Raw genomic sequence first — 21,973 nt, 5'->3', positions numbered from 1 at the left:
ACTGCTTCCTATCTCAGCAACCAGGGATAGATAAAGTCACTATCTTGATCCCAATCATCTCATGCCAACATCTCTAAGGGCAAATCCTCCATGAAACTCCTAAGCCCATCCCTTGCTGGGCTAGGATCATAGGGAAGCTGATGAGGGCGTCCTTGGTTGGGATGGGGAACCACAGCCAGAACTACACCCTCCCAGAGGCCCAACAACAAGAGACCAAAAGGCCACACAGGAGCCACGTCTGATCCATTTCAGATAAGGGAGCCCTACTTTGATGTATATAGGGTGGGACTGAGATAAGGAGCTAGATCATGCAAGAAATCCTCACCCAACTCCCACTTTTTAAAGAAACGGACCTATGTTTCAGAATGGCAGGCTGGCAAGAAGGAATCCACAGACAGCTGACAGAGATGCAGGGGCCCCTGCACTTCAGGGAGCCATGTCAGAGAGCATTAGGGGAAACATCGCCAGAGAAGCTCCTCTCCTGTGCTCTGTGGCCACAGCGAGGCTGCTAGATGCTAAACGGCACTCAAAGTTTAATGCTCTAGCCTCAGGCCGGGAAAGCTATTGTTTTCATCCCTGAGAATATGCTGGCTCCTTCCTGGGCATCTGAATGCCCAGCAGTTGACTTAAAAGCTGTGGTCCTTCCATACAGCAGAACTGCCTGGAAGGATGCTCCAACAGAGAGCACAGCCCCACCCCCTGAGCTTCTGACTTAGTAGATCAGGGGTAGAGCCCTAGAATTTGCTTTTCTCATAAGCTGACAGTTGCTACTGCTCCTGGTTTGGGGACCACGCTTTGATAACCACTGATTTAGGGCCAAAGGTACCAAGGAGAGGGTCAGAAGAAAATCCAAGGGGAGGAAACAAGGGGGGAAATCCAGAGAGAGGGGGACCCCTTTGGTGCCCTCTGTGTGGACAGCAAGTGGCTTGATAGGAAAAGTAAAGACTGTTTTGAGCCATCGGGTGGTCTCCATGTCTTTGTGTATATTTGTGACCATCTAATAGTCACTTCATGGGAAATAGATGGGGAAACAGTGGAAACAGTGTCAGACTTTATTTTTTTGGGCTCCCAAATCACTGCAGATGGTGACTGCAGCCATGAAATTAAAAGACGCTTACTCCTTGGAAGGAAAGTTATGACCAACCTAGACAGCATATTCAAAAGCAGAGACATTACTTTGCCAACAAAGGTCCGTCTAGTCAAGGCTATGGTTTTTCCTGTGGTCATGTATGGATGTGAGAGTTGGACTGTGAAGAAGGCTGAGTGCTGAAGAATTGATGCTTTTGAACTGTGGTGTTGGAGAAGACTCTTGAGAATCCCTTGGACTGCAAGGAGATCCAACCAGTCCATCCTAAAGGAGATCAGTCCTGGGTGTTCTTTGGAAGGACTGATGTTGAAGCTGAAACTCCAATACTTTGTCTACCCCATTCGAAGAGTTGACTCATTGGAAAAGACCCTGATGCTGGGAGGGATTGGGGGCAGGAGGAGAAGGGGATGACAGAGGATGAGATGGCTAGATGGCATCACCGACTCGATGGACATGAGTTTGAGTCAACTCCGGGAGTTGGTGATAGGGAGGCCTGGTGTGCTGTGATTCATGGGGTCACAAAGAGTCGGACACAACTGAGCAACTGAACTGAACTGAATAGCAATATTTTCTTTCTAGGTTGTAGGTATAGCTAAGGGATTATGCAAGTATATACTAAAAAGATAGGGGAAGGCATGCAGAAAAAGATCTAAACAACTCAACTTTCATAGCAGAGAATGGGATAAATTATGTTTTCTCTCTATTCTACTTTTCAGACATTTGTCAAAGAAAGTGAGAGCTGTGGTGAGCTTCATGCAGGTCGATGGAAGAAGATCAAATTTATTTTTAATGCAGAGGAAGGCTACTATCAAAGAATCAGCTCTCTGGCAGGTGTGGATAGATGAACCACTTGTTAGCAATAAGCAATTTGGGAAGGTTCTGTACTGGCCATTGATATCCACAAACATAAAAAGGAATGAACAGTTCTTTGCATATCCCTGGGTTGGAAACAGTTACATAGTTTCATTATCTTATCACTAGTAAAGGGGAGAAGTCTGAGAAGCGTAATTGGTTTTGAATCTAGAAATGTAAGTCTTGTTTAATATCTAGTTCCCATCCTCAAGAAAATTCATATTTGCCAGAGGAATTCACCTCGGAATGCATATGGGAAGCTTTAACTTACAGAAGGGTAATCCTGGGAAATTAAAAATGAGGGAAAGATAAATGAAAGAAAAACATCCTGGTGGGACAACAGGCTTTGTTTCAAGGACAATCCGTGGACTGCTTGTTATACAGAGCTGCTCCATGGACACATTGAACCCTTTCCTAGGAGAATCTTCAAAAAGATGACCTGGTATTCCTCAGAGCCTGTCACTCATCTTGAAAAACTCTGCCAGCCCCTTGACTGACAGAGGAATTATAAGCATGATAAAATGGAGGTCTGAATTCACAGCAGTTACCATTTATAAGGCAAGCATCCAGAAGATCTGGAAAATGCTGATGTTACTCGGATTACCATCAAAATGAAAATACACAATTGAACATACTCTTGAAGAACCCTGGGACCTCTGGAAGGGAATGACAGTCCTCAGTCTGAGGAAGGGGCATTCCCCAGGTCACAAATGAATAAACTGGACCACCCAAAGCTTACATGCTTCTTTACATCCAAGCATTTAAAATAGCTTCTAAATGCAAACATCCACTCAACTATATGGTATAAACCATTTTAGGTGAAATTAAAGATGCCACTGATCATAAGGTATGTCATGATTTTACATGCAATAGAAAAGAAAAAATGTGTTAGAAACGATTGATTTTAGAGATGTTAAAATATGAAAAACAAGAATACCATGTGAGTCTTAGCATGGATTGGACATTCCTGGGTATAGCACACTGAGAACTCGGTGCTCTGATTTCAAGCGATGGGTGTGATGGTTGTCCGGCTCTTTAGTAGGTGTGGGACCTTGGGCAATTCCCTTCACCTCAGTGTGCTTCCGTATATTTATCTGATATTAACAATGTGTACTTTTTACTAAATTGCTGACAGAACTAAATATGATTCTCTCTTATTTAACATATGCCTAGGGACTTCCCTGGTGGTGCAGTGGCTGAGAATTCACCTGACAATGCAGGGGACACAGGTTCAATCCCCGGTCATGGATGATCCCACATGCTGCTGAGGAACGAAGCCAGTAAGCCACCACTACTGACACTTGAGTGCTCTGGGCGCATGCGCTGCAACAAGAGAAGCCACAGCGACGGGACCCACACACTGCGTGGAAGAGCAGCCCCCGCTCCCTACAGCTAGAGAAAGCCGGTGCTGAGCAACAAAGATCCAGCAAAGCCAAGAAAAAAGAAACCCCACAAAAAGCATGTGCCTAGCACTTATTAACTATCTTATTGCTGCTGTTACTTAAATCTGGCCAGAGTGGAATCATGAATTTCACAAATGTTAAACGGTCTTCTTTACTCTGAGTGAGTTCACCTAGTCTCAGTTGCCAAACCTTTAGACACTGTTTGAAGAAAGTGGTAATGATTTTGTCTCCTCAGTGCCTTAGTGCTCTAGAAATAAAAAGAAATTATCTTCCAAAATCGAGTCAAACATGGAAACTGAAGAATCACTTGCAGCCCTAAGGAGCGGGTGACTCCAACACAATAGATGATAGTTTGCATATTGCTTTGCATGGCATTTGCATGCCCCCAAGTTCAATTTTGCTGGAAGTGAAAAATCCGCCCAGCAGCTGCTTCTTTCCTAGTCCCTTATGATCCCCTAGGTGTGGAGTTGGCTGCTTTCAACTGGGAAAAATAAATCAACTGGCGTGCATCCAGTAGTCATCCCACGAGCCTCTGGTGTCGGGTTACCTTGGATGTGGAGGGAAGGGCAAGGTTGTTCCAGGAAGTTACCACCTGGCATCACTGTGGACCATCCCACACGGAGGGTGGGCACTGACTCAGAAACCAGTAAAGCCACATTTAACATCAGCTGCTCCTGAATACAACCCTCAAGCACACATTGTGCCTGATAGTAAGTCAGCTGATGCACAGCTCACAAAGCAGCTTGAAAACCAGTCACTGACCACCAGTACTGGTGGCTTAATGGTAAAGAATCCACCTGCCAACTCAGGAGACAGGAGACCCGGATATCAAGACAGGATAGTCAAGACAAGATAGTCAAGACAGGAGACAGGAGATCTTCCTCAGGAAGATCCCCTGGAGGAAGAAATGGCAACCCACTCCAATATTCTTGCCTAGAAAATTCCACAGACAGAGGAGCCTGGTGGGCCACCATCCCTGGGGTCACAAAGAGTTGGACACAACTGGGCAACTGAGCCTGCATACAGGACCACCGGTAGTTTCCAAATCAAGCCAGTGCAGAGCTTCTCTTTTCCTGAAAGTAAATAATTGTGGGGTAGTGAACCTGAGACAAAGATTTGCTTCACTCTCAAAACTGTCAAGATTTAAAGCAAACAGATGGATAGCCAATACCCGGCAGTAAAGAAGAAAACTCAGCAACTAACCAGGGCTCTGTTGTCAGAAGTCTCTGTTGGCCTGATCATTTATTTAAATTGAGCTCTTGGATTCATGACTCTTTGCCCGTACCCTGCATTCATGGAGGTCTGATAAAAATTCACTTAGTTGCTATTTCTGGGGAATAACTGAATATACCTGTGAACTCAAACACAGGTATAATAAATGAATAAACTAGGCAATGATCCTACATAAGATGATATCAAATATCTATTGTTTATACTAGAGCTGAAAATACACGAATAAGTGTCATATTAGTTATATTTGGACAGTGGCTACAATACCAACTCATATTGCTCTTAGGCTTCTATACGACCTATGGCCCATAAGTGAACAGCAAACCCAACCAGCCATGAGCCATAGAACTCCAAATTCATATCTGGATACTGGGGCCAGAATACTACAAATGTAATTAAACTGACTAGGTTTTAGAGATGCTATTTTCTCTTGAGATAATTTGTATGTTTGGGGGTCAGTACTTTACAGCTTTAATAAGGATAAAAGTACCTGTGAAACTTTTCAAATTATTGGGAATAACCTGTAAAACACCATACTTTTATGGACACTTAGAAACAGTCATTTGAAAATTTCAAAAATGGACTCCAAGAAAGATGAACCAACCAAAACAACCTTTAGGGCTTTGCTTTCCAAAAGTGCCACCCCTCACTGTGCCATCTTGAGAATGCCAGAAGTGTTAGAAATTAACACTTAGTACAACAGCACCATTTTTAGAGATGAGGAACTCAAGCCCTGGGTCTAGAAACTGGCACTTAAAAGTGGGGGGCAAAAGTCCAGGTGAAGAAGTGGGATTGGCTGGTCCTGGACAGAGGACTGAGCATGTGGGAAGCAGGGCTGAAGCTCTGGCTGGTCAGGAGGTGGTGGGGTGGGGAGCACAGGGACGGGGCTGCACCAAGGAGTTCAGAGCTTCAAAGGAAACTACATTCAAAAGTGAGAACAGGGAGTTGGGGAGGCCCTGCTTCTCTGAAAAGCACAATCCAACATAAAGATATTCTGGGCATGGAAGCTGGGTTACCTTCCGAGTCTGGGGTCTGCTGATGAAAGATGCTTCCCTGGGAAGAGGGGGTAGGAACACAGCACTCAGTCACCACCACCTGCGTCACTGGAAGGGCCAGGAAGGCAAATTCATTTCTAACAACATGGAACTAAATCCAGACTAAAAAAAGGTGAATGCGAGTGCAAAAGCTGAATCATCGATGCAGTTTTACTCAGAACAGAAAGAAATCGTTCCCTGATCTCTTCGTCTCTCTCCAACAAGCTCAAGATCCAGAACAGAATAAGGGCTCAGCGCCAGCTCCTCTGTGTGCATCTTAAAAGGCCCCAGAGATGAGGATTCCTATTTTTAAGATACTCCAGCCCTGGGGAAGGCAAAGAAGAGCAGGAGATGCACTGGTGATTTTCCACTCGCCCCCACCCTGGAGCTGCAGTCCCCGCCTGCGTCTGTGCCCTGGCTGACCAAGCTCTCTGACCCGAGTTCCCTGGGCCCCTTGTCACGTGGCTTCCAGTTGGGCTCATTCAATGGGAGGCCCTGGCAGGAGAAAGGGGGATGGGAAGAAGGAGAGAGTCAGGGGCCTCCTCCCACTCTTTCCTGCGGCCCCTGGCCAAGGGCCTTCATCAGCGGCCCCTCTCCCAGCTCCGCTGTAGCATTTCTTCCCTGGACTCTGCAGGTCTAGCAGGGTCAACGCCTTCCTGAGCTGCAATGCTCCTAGCTGGTCCCCTCTCGCTCCTTCAGCCAGTTGATCCACGTGAGTTGAAGTCTATCTCCTCCTAGGACCACTAGGGAATAGAAGCCATGACATAAACATGGCATCTTATATTCACTTCCATTTACCTGGAAAAATTTTGCATTGAAACTGAGATATCTTACAGAGCAGAAAAGAAATTCACATAAGCCTTAAACATAAACAGATCTTCAAAAAACATCAATGTCCAAATCCCCAAAACTGCTGTCTTGGCAGGTCACTCTCCTTTGGTCTCCAGAATCTTCAGTGGGAAGACTGGGTGCAGATGCTTAACTAGGGTGACTGGAGACGCCCTCAGGCTCTGCTGCTTTGTAATTCCTGTAATCTGGAATTCCTTGATTGCCTGAAGGAGACTGTCTTCCCCACAAACGTGATGGAGACAGGGAAGGTGAGGGGTGGAGACTGACCTCAAGGAGAGCCAGACCAAGCAGCAATGCTGAGAAGAGGCAAGTGGCCCAGAGGAAGGGGCTGGAGGAAAGACAGCGTCCTTAGACCACAGCCCGAGTAGGGAAATCACCCATCTTCTCAGGAATCATGATTAGAGTCCAGGCCTTTGACTGCTTTCAGAATCAAGAGTCAGCCTTTAGCAAAAAGTCCTACTAGAAAGCCAACATATTTTGTTACTTAAGGGGCGGACGTGTGTAATACATATTAGAAGGCTTTTCACAAGGTCTATAATTTAGTATAGGGTAAATAACCGATGTGGCCGAACCTAAAGTGAGCACACATCAGTTATTTAAAAGAAGATTAGGGGACTCCCCTGGTGGTCCAGTGGCTAAGACTTTGCATTTCCAATGCAGGGGGTCCAGATAACAATCCCTGTTCAGGGGACTAAGATCCCACATGCTGCAACTAAGAGTTTGAGTGTCGCAACTAAGACCCCGTATAGCCAAATTAATAAACACAAATGCTTTTTTAAAAGATGATTAAAACACAGGTCTAGGGCTTCCCTGGTGGCTCAGTGATAAAGAATCCGCCTGCCAGTGCAGGAGACACGAGTTTGATCCTTGAACTGGGAAGATTCCACATGCCTCGGAGCAACTAAATCTGTGTGCCACAACTATTGAGCCTGTGCTCTAGAGCCGCGGAGCAGCAACTTCTGAGCCCATGAGCTGCGACGACTGAAGCCCAAGTGCTGTAGAGCCCGAGCTCTGCAACAAGAGAAGCCACTGCAAGGAGAAGCCTGCACACTCTAGCGAGAGAGTAGCCCTAACCTGGTGCAACTAGAGAAAAGCCCACGTCCCAGCGAACACCTGGCACAGTCAAAAATAAAAAATTAATAATATTAAACAAAAAGATAAGTCTATCTTATTGCCAGTAATACTGGATAGAGTAAGGGTTAAATCATCTTCTGTTGGCTCAAATTCCTCTCAGCTGAACCCAGAGGAGAAGAAAAGGCAGCCTGTAGGGGCACATGCATAAAAGGAGGAACTCCCGGGCTTCTGGGAAGGGACAGGGCAAAGTCACTGAGCCAAAGAGGAACTAGCCGGGAAGTCCTCCTGGGTCCCCTCCAAACACCCACTTCATTCAAATCCCTCTCCTTCTTCCTCATCACTCTCACACATTAATGCCTTTGCTAAGCTTTCATTGAAAATCAGGTTCTAAAGTCAAAAAACATTTGGATACTACCAGTTTAGGTTAAACAAAAGCATATCTATATATCTATTTATATATATACCACTACAGGCAAGTAAGGAGAAGGCAACCTGCACCTTTTCATACCAGCCTGACAAATCTTCTTAAATATATTTTTATCCAGATGTAGAAGGCTTATCTTTCTCAATATTGAATCCCAGACAGAATTGCTTTATTTGTAATCATTTCATTTTTTAAAAAGATTAAAAAACTAAAGGAAAGCATTCGACTTTAGAAAGACCCAGAAGGCTCATCTGCTCACCTGCTGTCCCCAGCGTTGGCCACGTACAGCTTCCCCAGAAGGCAGACCACAGTGAGTGCTGTGCAGCCACCAGATATGTTGTACAAACTCCTCTCGCGTTCAATTTGTAGGTCCTAGAGAAGAAAAGAGAGTCAGCGCTGGATTGTACAGGGCTTCCCTTGTGGCTCAGATGGGAAAGAATCTGCCTGCAATGCAGGAGATGTGGGTTCCATCCCTAGGTCAGGAAGATCCCCTGGAGAAGGGAATGGCTACCCACTCTAGTATTCTTGCCTGGAGAATTGCATGGATAGAAGAGCCTGGTGGGTTTGTACAGGAATTGTACAGGTGGGACTGTACAGGATCAAAGGCTTTCTTAGCCTCACTCCCTGACGGCAGCCCTAAGAATCTGAAGGTGCTTCAAAGAAGGGAGAGGAAAATCTTTGGTACTGGCTTTTCTACCACTTGATGAGCGTTTCTGGAGAGGACACTGGCACCAGACTGTCGCCTCCCAGGCCATCTGCAGACCACAGACAGGAAACAAAGGAAGGCAAACAGATATAATCAGACAAAAATGAGAAGAATCAAACCAACTGTATTCAATAAATATCATGGCTTATGGAAAATTTAGTTTTTGTATGGACGGCTTGAGCTGCCATGTGGAAAATAGATTAGAGAGGCTAATAACACCGAGTGCTTGGATCTGATGAATACTTTCAAGCCCAAAGTCTCCAAGAAATAATTTCCTTTACAGCCAGATAAAAGAGGTGACTTGAAGGACTGTGTCCTCAACTCAACTCCAGTAGGAGTCCACCTCCATCTTACTGATCAAAGGGAGAAGCTTCTGAACTCTCATCTGACTTTTTCTTCCTAAGGCCACTGATTCAGAAGAGGGACACACACGAACAGTTACAGGAAACATTCAGTGAGCACCTCCTCTGCTTTACAAACAGAATCTCATCTCATCCTCACAGCCATATTATTAACCTCACTGTTCAGATGCAGAGAACCTGCCAGCATTTACCCGGCAGGAGTTTGGATTCTTATCAGGTTCTTCTCCTCTACAGCCTAGTATTTATTACCTGCCACTTAAAGAGGTCTCCCCAAGAAAAATAAAAATAGAACCACACTTCTATCGACAGACAGGCATCATCCTCAAGACAGATGGCTTTGTGAAATTCCGTGTCAGTGACAGAAGCCAGGGTTCCGTGACTTCAGAAAAAATGTGAGTTGAATTAGGAAAATAAACTGGACACTAGCTAAAACAATGCCCAAAGTTCCCACCGTCACGTCACCTACTGTCAGGGCAAGGGAGGGGGAAGGAGGATGGGCACAGAAGAGCAGGGAACAGTGGCCTGCCTGGCTCTGAGGGTGCTGTGGGCTGACCCAACATCAGAGTCCTTTCGTGATTCCCAGGGACCCCCAGGATTAGAACTCAGCTGCTGCCGCCAGCCTCCTGATGGAAAGGGGGAGATAATTCAGCAACCCAGCATTTATCAGCAACTGCTCTGCTCCAGAGGCCAGAGGTGGCAATAACAGTAGATAAATCACCAGCAAGAAACCAGAAACAGGGGCAGAGCCTGAGCTCTGCAAACAGATTAAGGACAGAGCACTGGTCAAAATCTAAGGAGAGAGAAAGTACAAAGAGAGGCCCTGGGAGAACCTAATATCCTGGGAATGAACTAAGGAAAGGGTTGAGGGGAGGATGGGCGGAAGGCTGAGAAACCATGAGAGGCGTAAGGATGAGTGCATGTGGGATGTGATGGTTTACAAGCAAGTGAAGAAAACTTAGGGGCTGAGTGAATGACAGCATCAAGAGCCACAGATGGGTCAAGCATGCAGACCACCTTCAAAGACCATGCTGGATTTTTAGAACTTATTTACAAACTCTGTATAAATTAGCTTAAAGGGCTGACATCAGGATTAAGTTAGATGGAGTGGGTGAGGGGCTTAGCAGACCATCTGGATATTCCCCACAGCCTAGATCCCATGACGGAGAGCAGAAACCTTTCTCCCTCATTGAGAGACCCTCAACACCCATATCGGGCCAAGTAGAAGGTAATTTAATAAATACCTATTAAATGGGCAAAAAAAGAAATCCATTATAAAATGCCTGAGTTTCCAAATTTTTACCTCTGCCTGAACATGAGACATGTAGTCTACGATTCATAAATGAAAAGCTTACAATGTGAATCACTGCTCACTGAGATAATAATTAAGCAGGAACCCACGTGTCCAGTGAAATGCAGTCAATTGACAAGAACAAACAAATGGCTATCTGAACCCAGGCAGGAATGGTGGGAAGCTGGAGAGTGGTGAGGAGGAGGGGCATGGAGGTTAGCAGGGAAAGCCAGTCATAAGAAAGTGAAAGAGGAGAAAGAAAACATTCCGATGTCAGAAGTTTGAACCTCTAAAGAGTGCATCAAAACAGAACCAACAACCCTACTCAAAAGGAGTTTGTGAGTAGGCTTATTCAATTTATTTGCACTTAAATAAATGATAAAAAGTTGATACTATGATAGATACACATTTCATCAAATTAATATAGAAACTGATATATAAAGTTCACACCCAACACGACTATTTTTAATACACTGGGAAGAACTGCTCTAGTTACAGAAACCATCCTTTCACATCCAGGATCAATATCTGTTTGAATACCTAAAGTCTAAATGAAAGACAATTTTTGTATGTGGACTGGAGTGTGAACGATGCTTGAGAAACTAAATCACTGCTCCCATCCAAAAGATACACAGAGTCCATGTGAAAGAGCCGCCCACAGCAAACAATTCCTCCAGGATTCAGATAAACAAGATTATTCTGCATCATAGGTGCATTTCGTATCATGGTTTACATCACAAGAGACTCTGATTATAGAATTATTTCATCCTTTGAAAAAAAATCAAGATAGTGTTTGACACTAAGATAATCTGCTACATTTGCCTTTAATTTTTAGGGAAACATTCCAGTCAGCTTGTCCAGTGAAACCTTTGCTATTACATTAATAACATAAGTCAATATTTTTTTCTAATTGATTTCATCATTTCTTTCAACTTTCCCTAAGTTTCCACTATCTTCCCTCTGTAGTTCTCCTGGCATGAGGAATGCTAAATCTGGCAACACTTCCACATAAGCAGTGGACCACAGTCTAGCTATTTTTTATGCAAGAAACTTTGCTAAGATGCTCATGCTTTCATCACTTCCTGGCTTTGTGTGGTAATATACATATGCGCGTGTGCTCAGACTCACAGGCACACACTTTAATTACGTGTGTACTCTCCGGGATCACAGTGACAAGGATTTGAAAAATATATTTCCACAGACTTAATCCCCCCTGAAGGATGCACTGACGTGAAAATATGCTTTTTTATTTCCTCTAAAACTGGGTGTAACTAGAACACAGTCTAAAAATAATTGCTTCCCCCTCCCCTCCCTAGAAGCCAAAATAGCACATTTATTTTTTCCTACACCACCTACTACTCTTTAAAAAGATGTATCAGAAAATCTTAGTACTGAAAGGAACAGTTAAGGACCAGCTGGGTGGTTCTTTTACTACCAGATCAAACATGATAAATGAAGTCAATAAAGACGTATTTACTGTTAAATTAACTACCTAATTTCTTCAAACTCTCAACTTTTCCAGTCAGCTTAAGCTTCTCACACTCTAGGTGGGAGAAAAAACACATAAAAATGTATCCCTCAAGAACTTGGGGTATTTTTCTCAAAAGATCAAGGAAATCACGGAAAAACTGCCCACTGCTTTTTGCTAAACAAAGACCGATATGGAACAGCTTCCCCATTTTAGCTGTCATGAACCTCCAGGCGTAAATCTAGAATAAATTACCAGCAGAACACAAGCACTTTACTATCATTCTTTTTCAAGTATGATCTAAAAGGATCAACTTAAGTGACTCAGAAGATTCAATTAACAAGATAACTGATTTATCTGCTCAATCAGGAGTCCCTCTCAAGACTACTTTCTACTTAGCAGAACTGATTTACCCTGTTTTGTGGCTCTCTGAATATTATATTTAAGTAAGGCTTATCTCTAAATCAAAGAATGGATTCAATTTTTAAGACTTAGGATTGTGTTTTGCTCCTTTTTGTTGCAAGGAAGAATGAGACCAATGAAGGGGAAAAAAAAGAGAGGTGTGTGAAATGAGACTAACTCAGCAGGAAAGAACTGAAAGAAAGAAAATATACTGCTCAGGATCGGTGCAATTTGGTTTTAAAGTCCCAGAGATAATGCAACTCCAGGATGATTCTTTGTTTCCTACCAATTTTAGATCGCAAAAGGAAAGCAATGTCAAACACCAGAAGGGAGAGTGTTGGGGAGTTTCAATAGGACTGGCAGCTCCCCCTAACTGGGCTAAAACATGGTTCTGAGCACAGTGTTAATAGTGTCAGTCACAAATAATAAGATTCTGCATGGTTTCAGTATCTGGGTCTGATTTCGGTTTATTCTGAGGACGAGCCAATCTGTTAGGCACTGTAGGAGAAAAACAGCACTGCCTCATATTGCCACCTGCTGGCTGTTTGTGGAATCACATGCTCATTCCTTGGAGGGACTCCTGTTCTAAAAACACACAGGAGCTGTTGCTTCAGTCATGTCTGACTCTCTGCGACTTTATGGACCTTAGCCCTCCATGCTTCTCTGTCCATGGGATTCCCAAGGCAAGAATAATGGAGTGGGTTTCCATGCCCTCCTCCAGGGGATCTTCCTGACCCACGGATCGAACCTGCTTCTCTTAAGTCTCCTGCAACGGCAGGCAGGTTCTTTACCACTAGCACCACCACACACACACAAAACCCACTAGAAGTCCACTTACCATGAATATTCTAATTCTCAAAACCACTAGGATTTATAAACTATAAATAAACTCTGCATTTGTCCTCCTTTTTCACCATATGTTCTTTTTATGAACAAAGCCAAGCTGAGTGGTATTTCCAACCATTTACTCCATATTTTAGAAAGATGTATGGCAGTTTTACAAGTTAAAATATTGCTATTTTTTTCTCCCTGAGTAACAACCAAACCTCCAAAAAATTCTGCACTGTGGCAAGGAATCTATAGCCACACTGAAAATGAAATAGGACAGAATTTTGAGATCCTCCTCCTTGTGTTCAGAATTCAATTCCTGTAGGTAAAAAGGTCATCGCTACTGCCTTGCTTCTGGTTCCTAGGTCGTCTCCTACAACCATACCAACAATGGAAATGACTTCTTGCGTGAGTCTGAAATGCCGACTCCCCTGTTTCTGGAGGATGTGGAAGAAAGAAGGACACTGACATCAAGACTTGGAAGACACTTATCTTCTTCATACCTGTCATCCTGGATCAGGCCACCACCTACCTAATAAGTGACAAAACTTACCTGGGGCAGTAGGCATTATTATAAAATGGTGACGGAAAGCAGAAATGAAGTCACTCAAGAAGTCCCTAAGATTCTGGTCCTTCGGGAAGTGAGGGTTCATTTTCCATGGTGGACACAGGAGGACCAGCCTTCTCACTCTGAAGAGAGATCCAAGATGAGATACAATGGGGAGGGGGGCGCAGGGCAAACCCGCCTCTGCCAGCAAGGATCAGAGGCCTGTAGTCAGAGGTCACCTTCTCACAAGCCATGAACTGTGCTAGGCAACCCCAGGATCAAAGAGGAAAGGAAACCTTCAAAGAAGCTTATAGTATTTGATGAAACTTATCATCTCCCCTTGAGATGGTTGGATGGCATCATTGACTCAACGGGCATGAGTCTGAGCAAACTCCAGGAGATAGTGATGGACTGGGAGGCTGGTGGGCTGCAGTCCATGGGATCACAAAGAGCTGGACATGACCGAGCGACTGAACAACAACAACTCTGCTGAACATCTCCCCGTGTCCACAGCATCCCCCGCCAACGTCTGTTAGTTTACATTTTCTGACGAGCACTCCCGTTTTCCTAGAGATAAATACTATATATTCTGGCCTAGCGTTTCTGAATCTTTTTAACTGATTCTCTCCTTCAGACAGATATCAACTTTTCACTTGATGTCACAGAGTATTAAAACAAACGAAACGCTGTATATCTCTATGTTCATCTAATGTGACTACAAATGCCTCCAGATATAAAATCAAATCTTTCACTTCTAGATTCCCACGGTGTCTAGAAGAATGCTGGTTATAAAATATAAGCTAAATAAATATCAGTAATTGAGAGGGAACCGGTGGGAGGTGGGAAGAAAGAAGGAGACAAGACAGACTTCAGATTCTACTTCCCTGTCATAAATAAAGCAAAACCTCAAATGAAAGGCAAGCTTGGCCTTTGAAGATAAGTTACATTCTGAATCTCAAGAGGGGTGGCTGCAAAGATGTCATCAGAACAGCATGTTTGAGGCTTAGGCGCTGGGCATGGGGAATTTGGGGGGGTTAAAAGTGCAAGAGGAAACAAGAGAGTCACAGAGCTGAAGTGACTGAATCTTATTCAACAGTGAGTTTTCCTGTTACAGAGGATCAGAATGGCAGAAAACCTGCAAAACTCAAAGAACACCTAGCAACAGGAGAGCTAGAAAGCTAGCTGGCTGTGGGAAGGGGAAAAAAAAAAAAATTAAGAATGGCTAGGCAACTGCAAACCTGCTCCTCCCTGAAAAGGCCTGAGGAGAAACCACCAAGAGCAGGTCAACAAAGGAGCGCCCTACATATTATTAAAAAACAAATTTTACCTTCAAACACCCACTCTCTCACAAACCTAATATTGAGGAAAGAAGGAAAGGAAAAATACTTTTTATGAGTTGGCAGTGGCCTTCCAGGACCTTAAAGTGAGACCACATTTCTGTGTTGTGAGCTCTACAGCTCAGCCCAGGCTGCTTAATGGTTAAGCCAGGCATATTTCTGTGACACCGGAGTAGATTTTTCCTCAAGTCCCTGATGAAGCAAAGGGAAAACTAGAGCATCTCTCTATAATTAGGGTAAACATAAAACATCATCCAGACAGGGACACTTTGGAGAGTAAAAGGGGACAGTATTAATAACTATTCTGGGCCAAGAGGCATCTGCTGGCTCAGTCCCCAGCCGAGGAGGACGTCGGCCACCCTGCCAAGAACCCAGAGAAGCAAGGAATAATGACTGTTCTCACTTTAAGGCCAAGCACATGGAGCAAAGCCCAGGTAGGCCTCTGGCACGCTGGGGGCTAGAGAGGCAATCCAGGGAAAACCGAAGTGTGAAGAGGAGGCTACAAGGTAGGGTGGATTAGAAAAGAACAGATATGGCATAAAGCCCCAGATTCATTCTATGGTACAGTGAGCCACCCACAGGCTGGTTACAGGCGGCCTCTCCAAGTTGCCCAACAGCATCCCTACTCTTGCTGTCATCTAACTATAGAGACAGACTTTATTTTCTTGGGCTCCAAAATCACTGCAGATGGTGACTGCAGCCATGAAATGAAAACACGCTTGCTCCTTGGAAGAAAAGCTATGAAAAACCTAGACAGTGTATTAAAAAGCAGAGACATCACATTGCCAACAAAGCTCCGTCTGGTAAAGGTTATGGTTTTTCCAATAGTCATGTATGGATATGAGTCATGTGTGGACCATAAAGTGACCAATAGTCATGGGCCATAAAGAAGGCTAAGTGCCAAAGAATTGATGCTTCTCAACTGTGGTGCTATTGAGAGTCCCTTGGACAAGAAGGAGGTCAAACCAGTTAATCCTAAAGGAAATCAACGCTGAATATTCATTGGAAAGACTGATGCTGAAGTTGAAGCTCCAATATTTTGGCCACCTGATGCCAAGAGCCAACTCACTGGAAAACATCCTGATGCTGGAAAAGACTGAAGGCAGGAGGAGAAGGGGGTGACAGAGGATGAGATGGTTGGATGACATCACTGACTCAATGGACATGAGTTTGGGCAAACTCTGGGAGATAGTGAAGGACAGGGAAGCCTGGTGTGCTGCAGTCAGTCCATAGGTTTGCAAAAAGTCAGACACGATTTAGTGACAGAACAACAACTACGGTGGATGTCAGCTTGCTGCTTCCAGCCCATCTGGGTTGTTTCTCTGACGTGGCTCTTCACACAAATGCTCTCCTCTGCCCAGAACACTCCTCCCAGCCCCCGGTTCTCTGGGCCACAGGAGGACTTCTCCAGGGAACCCTTCCTTCATCTCTTTATCAGATTCCTACTCACCTGCATTTTTCCTCTCGAGGCCCTTCCCATTTATATTTTATCTGTTTAACACCCACCTTTGCCTAATTTCTTCAATCCTCTTTTCCCAGTGAGACCTGGCTTACAGGTAGCTTTCAACAAATATTTATGGATTGAATAAATTACACAGGAAAGTAAAATGATCTTTTTGATGGCAGTTAAATGTGCAAGAAAAATTTCTGGTCATGAATTAGCTAGTGAAAAGTTAAAAAAAATTTAAAACAAACAAAGACCCAGAATGAGGTTCTTAGTATTTTTTTGAATGAGACTCTCAACAGTAGTTGCTAGGAACCCTGAGCCATTAACTGGCAGAAACAGCCTGAGATCAGTGTGGAGGCCTGACTCAATGTGACATCGGCCTCTGGTGGATAAAGTTGAGAATACAGCAATTCCAAGTAAAAGATACCCCATAGCACTAGCTACAGCGAAGGAAAACAAAAAACCCAAAATTGTTTCTGTTTTTCATATACAAGAGGAATTTTCCTTCCATATGGGCACAGTCCATTGTCAGATTTTTACCTCAACTATTCAGCTTTTTGAGCATTTGCATTTAGAAATAGCTATCACATAGGAGCTTCCCTGATAGAGACTTTATACCAAGCCTGAGTAGGAGTCAATTTTACTACCTTAATTCTTTTTTTCCTAAATAATCTTTTCCAGGCTCCTGGTGTTTCTCTTGGACTTGAAGGCTACCAAATACTCCCGAGATGGAGGTGCATTTTAAGTTACCTGCTACTCAAAGGGTATGTGACATGGAGAGAAATGCTGGGACCAAAGAAGAAATGAGTTAAAGAGAAGAGAGTGTGCAAATTAGAGGCGTGAATATAGGAACAAGTTTTGCTTTGTAAACAACTCAGATGAGATGATGCTGTTTAATCTTACTTACTTTTCTCTTCTCATTAGCACTCAACCTAACATCCTGAGATCCTGGGATGCTTACAGCGTGTACGTTCAGTTCTGCAGGTCTTGCTTTAAGAGCTTGTCATTACTTTTCTTTCTTTTGGGCGCACTACACGGCCTGTGGTTTTTCCCTGACCAGGGATGGAACTCATGTCTTCTGCAGTGAAACTGCAGAGTCTTAACCGCTGGACCACCAGGGAAGTCCATCATCATGGGGTTTTTTTTTTTTAAGATTTTCTGATGTGGGTCATTTTTAAAGTATTTATTAAATGTGTTACAATATTGCCTTTTGTTTTTATGTTTTGATTTTTTGGGGTTGTTTTTATGTTTCGATCTTTCTGGCGGCACAGCGTGTGGGATCTCAGCTCCCTGACCAGGGATCGAACCCACATTCCTTGCATTGGAAGGTGAAATCTTAACCACTAGGCCACCAGGGACATCCACTGTCGTTACTTTTTAATCTCCACGTTTTAAGGGCACTATCATTGCTCACTCACCCTACTCCAGTACTTAGAACATCTTTACGTATCTCTTCCTGAATCTGCACACAGGATGTCGCTCAGGAGAGAAAAATCTCTGGAACTCAAATAAGTGCCACCGTATAAAGTGAGCTCAAGAGGGAAAGGGGTGGTACCGAAGAGCCCATCTGTGTGCCTCTCACAAGGCAGAACAGCAGGGGACGCTGTAAGGGCAGCTCTGTGTGTTCTCAGGAAGGAGGCTGAATTTCTCGGTCACACATGTTCCAGTTTAAATGTACCAACAAATAAATCCATGTTCCCACCTAAAACAAATAATTCTTAGGTACTGGCCCCTCCTTGCTTTAAGCAATGGGAACCACACTGCCAATCATGTTCTCAGACCGGATCTGAACAGGAAAGGTAAACTTCTGAGCACTTTTCTCAAAGCTCTGTTTCCCCAAACACCTGGAACTCATACACAGGTGTCACACAGATGGCACCCTTGCTCAGTTTCGATTAGGTGCCATGGTACCAGCTGGTAATCATAAGAATTGGCAGAGAGAGAAGCAATAAGGTATTTATTTTATAAGCCTATCACCTCGGCACTATCCCTCTTTCATCCTCTTTTACATTTCAACAGCACAGGATGCTAGAACTCTTTTGAGAATGGAAGCCCTGCTGTGCCAGGGAGAAGTCGGAGGGAGGACCATGCAGAGGAATGGGCAGGTCAGAGACATGCCCTTCCAGGGGACTTGAAAGAACAAAGATGTGGGTTAAGTGACCGCCCCGGCGTCCTGGGGCATACCCACCATTTCCTTGAATGCACTTTCAAGAGCCCCAATAACCAGGCACTCGTGCGGGATCTTCTTCTCGGTGAAGAAGCGCGTGGGCGGGGTGCTGGGGGAGCCTGGGGCGCCCACCCCTCCGCGGAGGGAGGCTGCGCGGGTCAGAGTCCGGCTGCTGGAGGGCGTGTGGTCCGGCTCTTCGCCCAGGCAGGCGGGCGGCAGTACCGCCGAGTTCTTCAGGATCTCCACGATGTCCTGCAGCTGCTCCGTGATGTGGTGCTGCAGCAGGCGGGAGGCCACCACGGCCGCCCCGGACCCCGCGTGACCGTCAAACAGCGACCAGTAGTGGCAGGAAACGCCTTCCGATTCCTGCGGGGAGAGGGCGACAAGGAACCGTGAGCACCGGAGGCGGCCACTGCCCAGGGCTGAGGGCCACCCCTCTGGGGCTCAGCGCATCCACCCGTGGTCTGTCTGCAAACGAGGGCGGGAATTGGGGGGAGGGCAAAAGAGGGCAAGACACTCAGGGATGTGTACCCGGGCACATCACTGCTGCTCCCTTATCCCCGCTGCCCCGCCCCCCCCCCCCCCCCCCCCCCCCCGCGATAAAGCGGTCCCTGCCTGTCCACCAAGGGCAAGATCTCAAGGCATCACCCTCTCAGCTGGCGTGAGATCTACTTTAAATTGATGTGTAAGGACTTCCCTGATGGTCCCTGGGCTAAGACTCGGCTCCTAAAGTGGAAGGCCTGAGTTTGATCCCTGGTCAGGGAACTAGATCCTTCATGTGGCAACTAAGACTTGGTACAGTCAAATAAGCAAAAATAAATATTAAAAAAAAATTTTTGATGTGTAGAAGTGAGAAGTAAAACTACATACAAACAATAAGTCTTTACTGTTTTAACAGCTAGTTTCTCATTTCCCTTCTACTGCAACCCCAGAGCAGGTTAGACACACAGTTTTAAAAAAAATTTTTTATAATTATTTATATTTAATTGAAGGATAAGTGCTTTACAATACTGTGTTGGTTTCTGCCAAACATCAACATGAATCAGCCATAGGTATACCTATGTCGCCTCTCTCTTGACCCTTCCCGCCCCCTCCCTCCCCATCCCAGTCCTCTAGGTTGTCACAGAGCCCTGGTTTGAGTTTCCTCCGTCACACAGCAAATTCCCATTGGCTATCTACTTTACATATGGTAATGTGTATATTTCGATGTTACTCTCTCCATACCTCCTACCCTCTCCTTCTCTCCCTCCCTTCCATCCTCCCCCTCCCCCTCCCCCCACCGCTGCGTTCATAAGTCTGTTTTCTGTGTCTGTCTCTTTAGAGGAAATTAGGCCCTTTTTGCAGATGCTTCAGGGTAGTAGACTCGCTCCCTCCCCCCCAGTAGGGCTTTTACATGCTCAGATAATTGCCCCATCTGCTTAGGTCTACATCCTGAATTTTTAGAACATGTTTTTTCCTTGAACACCCCATCTAGTCAAACCTTCACAAGATGCAGACAATTAAAATCTCCTCTTCACGTGTCCTACTTCCCTCAGTTTTCCAGCTGTCACTCAGCATCTTGGCTTCCTCTTCCTACCCTGAAGCTACATGCAGCCCATGTTCCCTCATCTGCCATGGATCTGGTACCTGCTGGTTGATTTCGAGACTGTTTCAAGATGAGCACTTTTAAAAACCATGTTTGAATCATAGCTACGGGGGGAAAAAAAAAGGTGTTCAATTATGATGTATCTAGAGGAGTAAGATATTAAACGCTGAGATTAAACAGGTGCGGTACATGTTACATCCACTTCTGACAACTAGGTTTGTCTACTCTGCAGCAATAAATACTGAATTCCTTTTTTTCGCTGAAACCATTATATAAGGTTCTTTTGGTCTATCTTATTTTTTGAAATTGAAATATATTTGCCCTATAACACGGTATGAATTTAAGGTGTACAGCTTGATACATTTATATATTGTGATATAGTTGTCATCATAGCCAATACTTAGCATCTCTATCACTACACATATTTTTTCTTTCTGGTTAGAATAAGTTCTAATCTCCTGGCATGTTTCACTTTTATAATACAATAAGGTTGTCTGTGTTCACTATACTGTGCATTAGATCTCTAGGACTTATTTACTACTCATCTCTCCTATCCCCCTACCCTCTAGTCCCTCGTAACCACCATTTTGGGTCCATCTTAGAATGATGCTGGGAGATACTATGTAGTAGAATGACATACACCATTACTCTACTTGTGCCCTTTAAATCTTTGTTTTTACTCAGTTCTGTGCTAGATGTTTAGAGATAATTTTTTGGGGGAGGTCAACAAATATTTGCTGAGCTATCTTTCTGTGACAGGCACAGAAAGTGGGGCAGTGGGGATGAAAAACTAGATCAAAGAGACATCAATCATAGTCTGAACTCAAGAATCCAGGGGAGAGATAGACACTGATCAAATAATCACACAGATAAATGTGAAGTCATAATTCTGGTGAGGGTGACAAGGAGAGGTTCTTGGCGCTGTGAGACCAGCCTGCAGAAGGGCACATTGGAGGACGCTTCCTGAGGACATAAGCACCAGGCTGACAGCCACTGGAAATCCACAAGTAAGGAGGGGAGAGGAGAGAAAGCCAGGTGGCAGCAACAGCAGATACAAAAGCTCTGTGGTCGAAGGTGTGTGACGAGGAAGAGGAGACTGAACCGTGGCCATGTGACTGAATAGGGGAGAAAGGCAGGAAAGGAAGGAGATGACATGAGATTGGAGAGGAAGATAGTTGGACCACTCAATCCCTCTGGGATACACAAAGGATCCACAACATGTGATGGCTTCAGCTTGACAGTAACAGAAAACCACTGATTGAGGTGGGAGTTAGAAAATTGATTTATATTTTTAAAACATCATTCAAGCTATGATGTGAGGATTAGGGAGAAGAAAGGGTGAAAGTGAGAATGCCAGTTATGACACCAGTTCAGTTGCTCAGTTGTGTCCGACTCTTTGTGACCCCATGAACCGCAGCATGTGAGGCCTCCCTGTCCATCACCAACTCCCAGGGTCCACCCAAACCCATGTCCATCGAGTCGGTGATGCCATCCAACCATCTCATCCTCTGTTGTCCCCTTCTCCTCCTGCCCTCAATCTTTCCCAACATCAAGGTCTTTTCAAATGAGTCAGCTCTTCACATCAGGTGGCCAAAGTATTGGAGTTTCAGCTTCAACATCAGTCTTTCCAATGAACACCCAGGACTGATCTCCTTTAGGATGGACTGGTTGGATCTCCTTGCAGTACGAGGGACTCGCAAGACTCTTCTCCAACACCATGGTTCAACAGCATCAATTCTTCGGCACTCAGCTTTCTTTATAGTCCAACTCTCAAGCCTTGACTAGACGGATCTTTGTCGGCAAAGTAATGTCTCTGCTTTTTTAACATGCTGTCTAGGTTGGTCATAACTTTCCTTCCAAGGAGTAAGCGTCTTTTAATTTCA

At 44.7% G+C, this 21,973-nt stretch overlaps 1 protein-coding gene across 7 annotated transcripts in view; it reads right to left on the bottom strand.

The window, feature by feature from the left end:
- PPM1H (protein phosphatase, Mg2+/Mn2+ dependent 1H) overlaps nt 1-21,973 on the bottom strand; it is a 303,642-nt gene that overhangs the window by 143,704 nt on the left and 137,965 nt on the right. For all 7 annotated transcript variants that reach the window (XM_086400233.1, XM_086400234.1, XM_086400239.1 and 4 more), the window contains exons 3-4: nt 18,527-18,871; nt 8,213-8,325 (exon numbers count right to left, since the gene is read on the bottom strand). In XM_086400233.1, the coding sequence (XP_086256359.1) occupies nt 8,213-8,325; nt 18,527-18,871 (458 nt within the window). The remainder of the gene's footprint in view (nt 1-8,212; nt 8,326-18,526; nt 18,872-21,973) is intronic.

The sequence above is a fragment of the Bos grunniens genome, chromosome 5 (genome assembly GCF_055505025.1).
Source record: "Bos grunniens cultivar Pamir isolate PY7600 chromosome 5, Bosgru_T2T1.0, whole genome shotgun sequence".
NCBI classification, from domain to species: Eukaryota; Metazoa; Chordata; class Mammalia; order Artiodactyla; family Bovidae; genus Bos; species Bos grunniens.
This window is presented reverse-complemented; position numbering and strand designations above follow the sequence as displayed.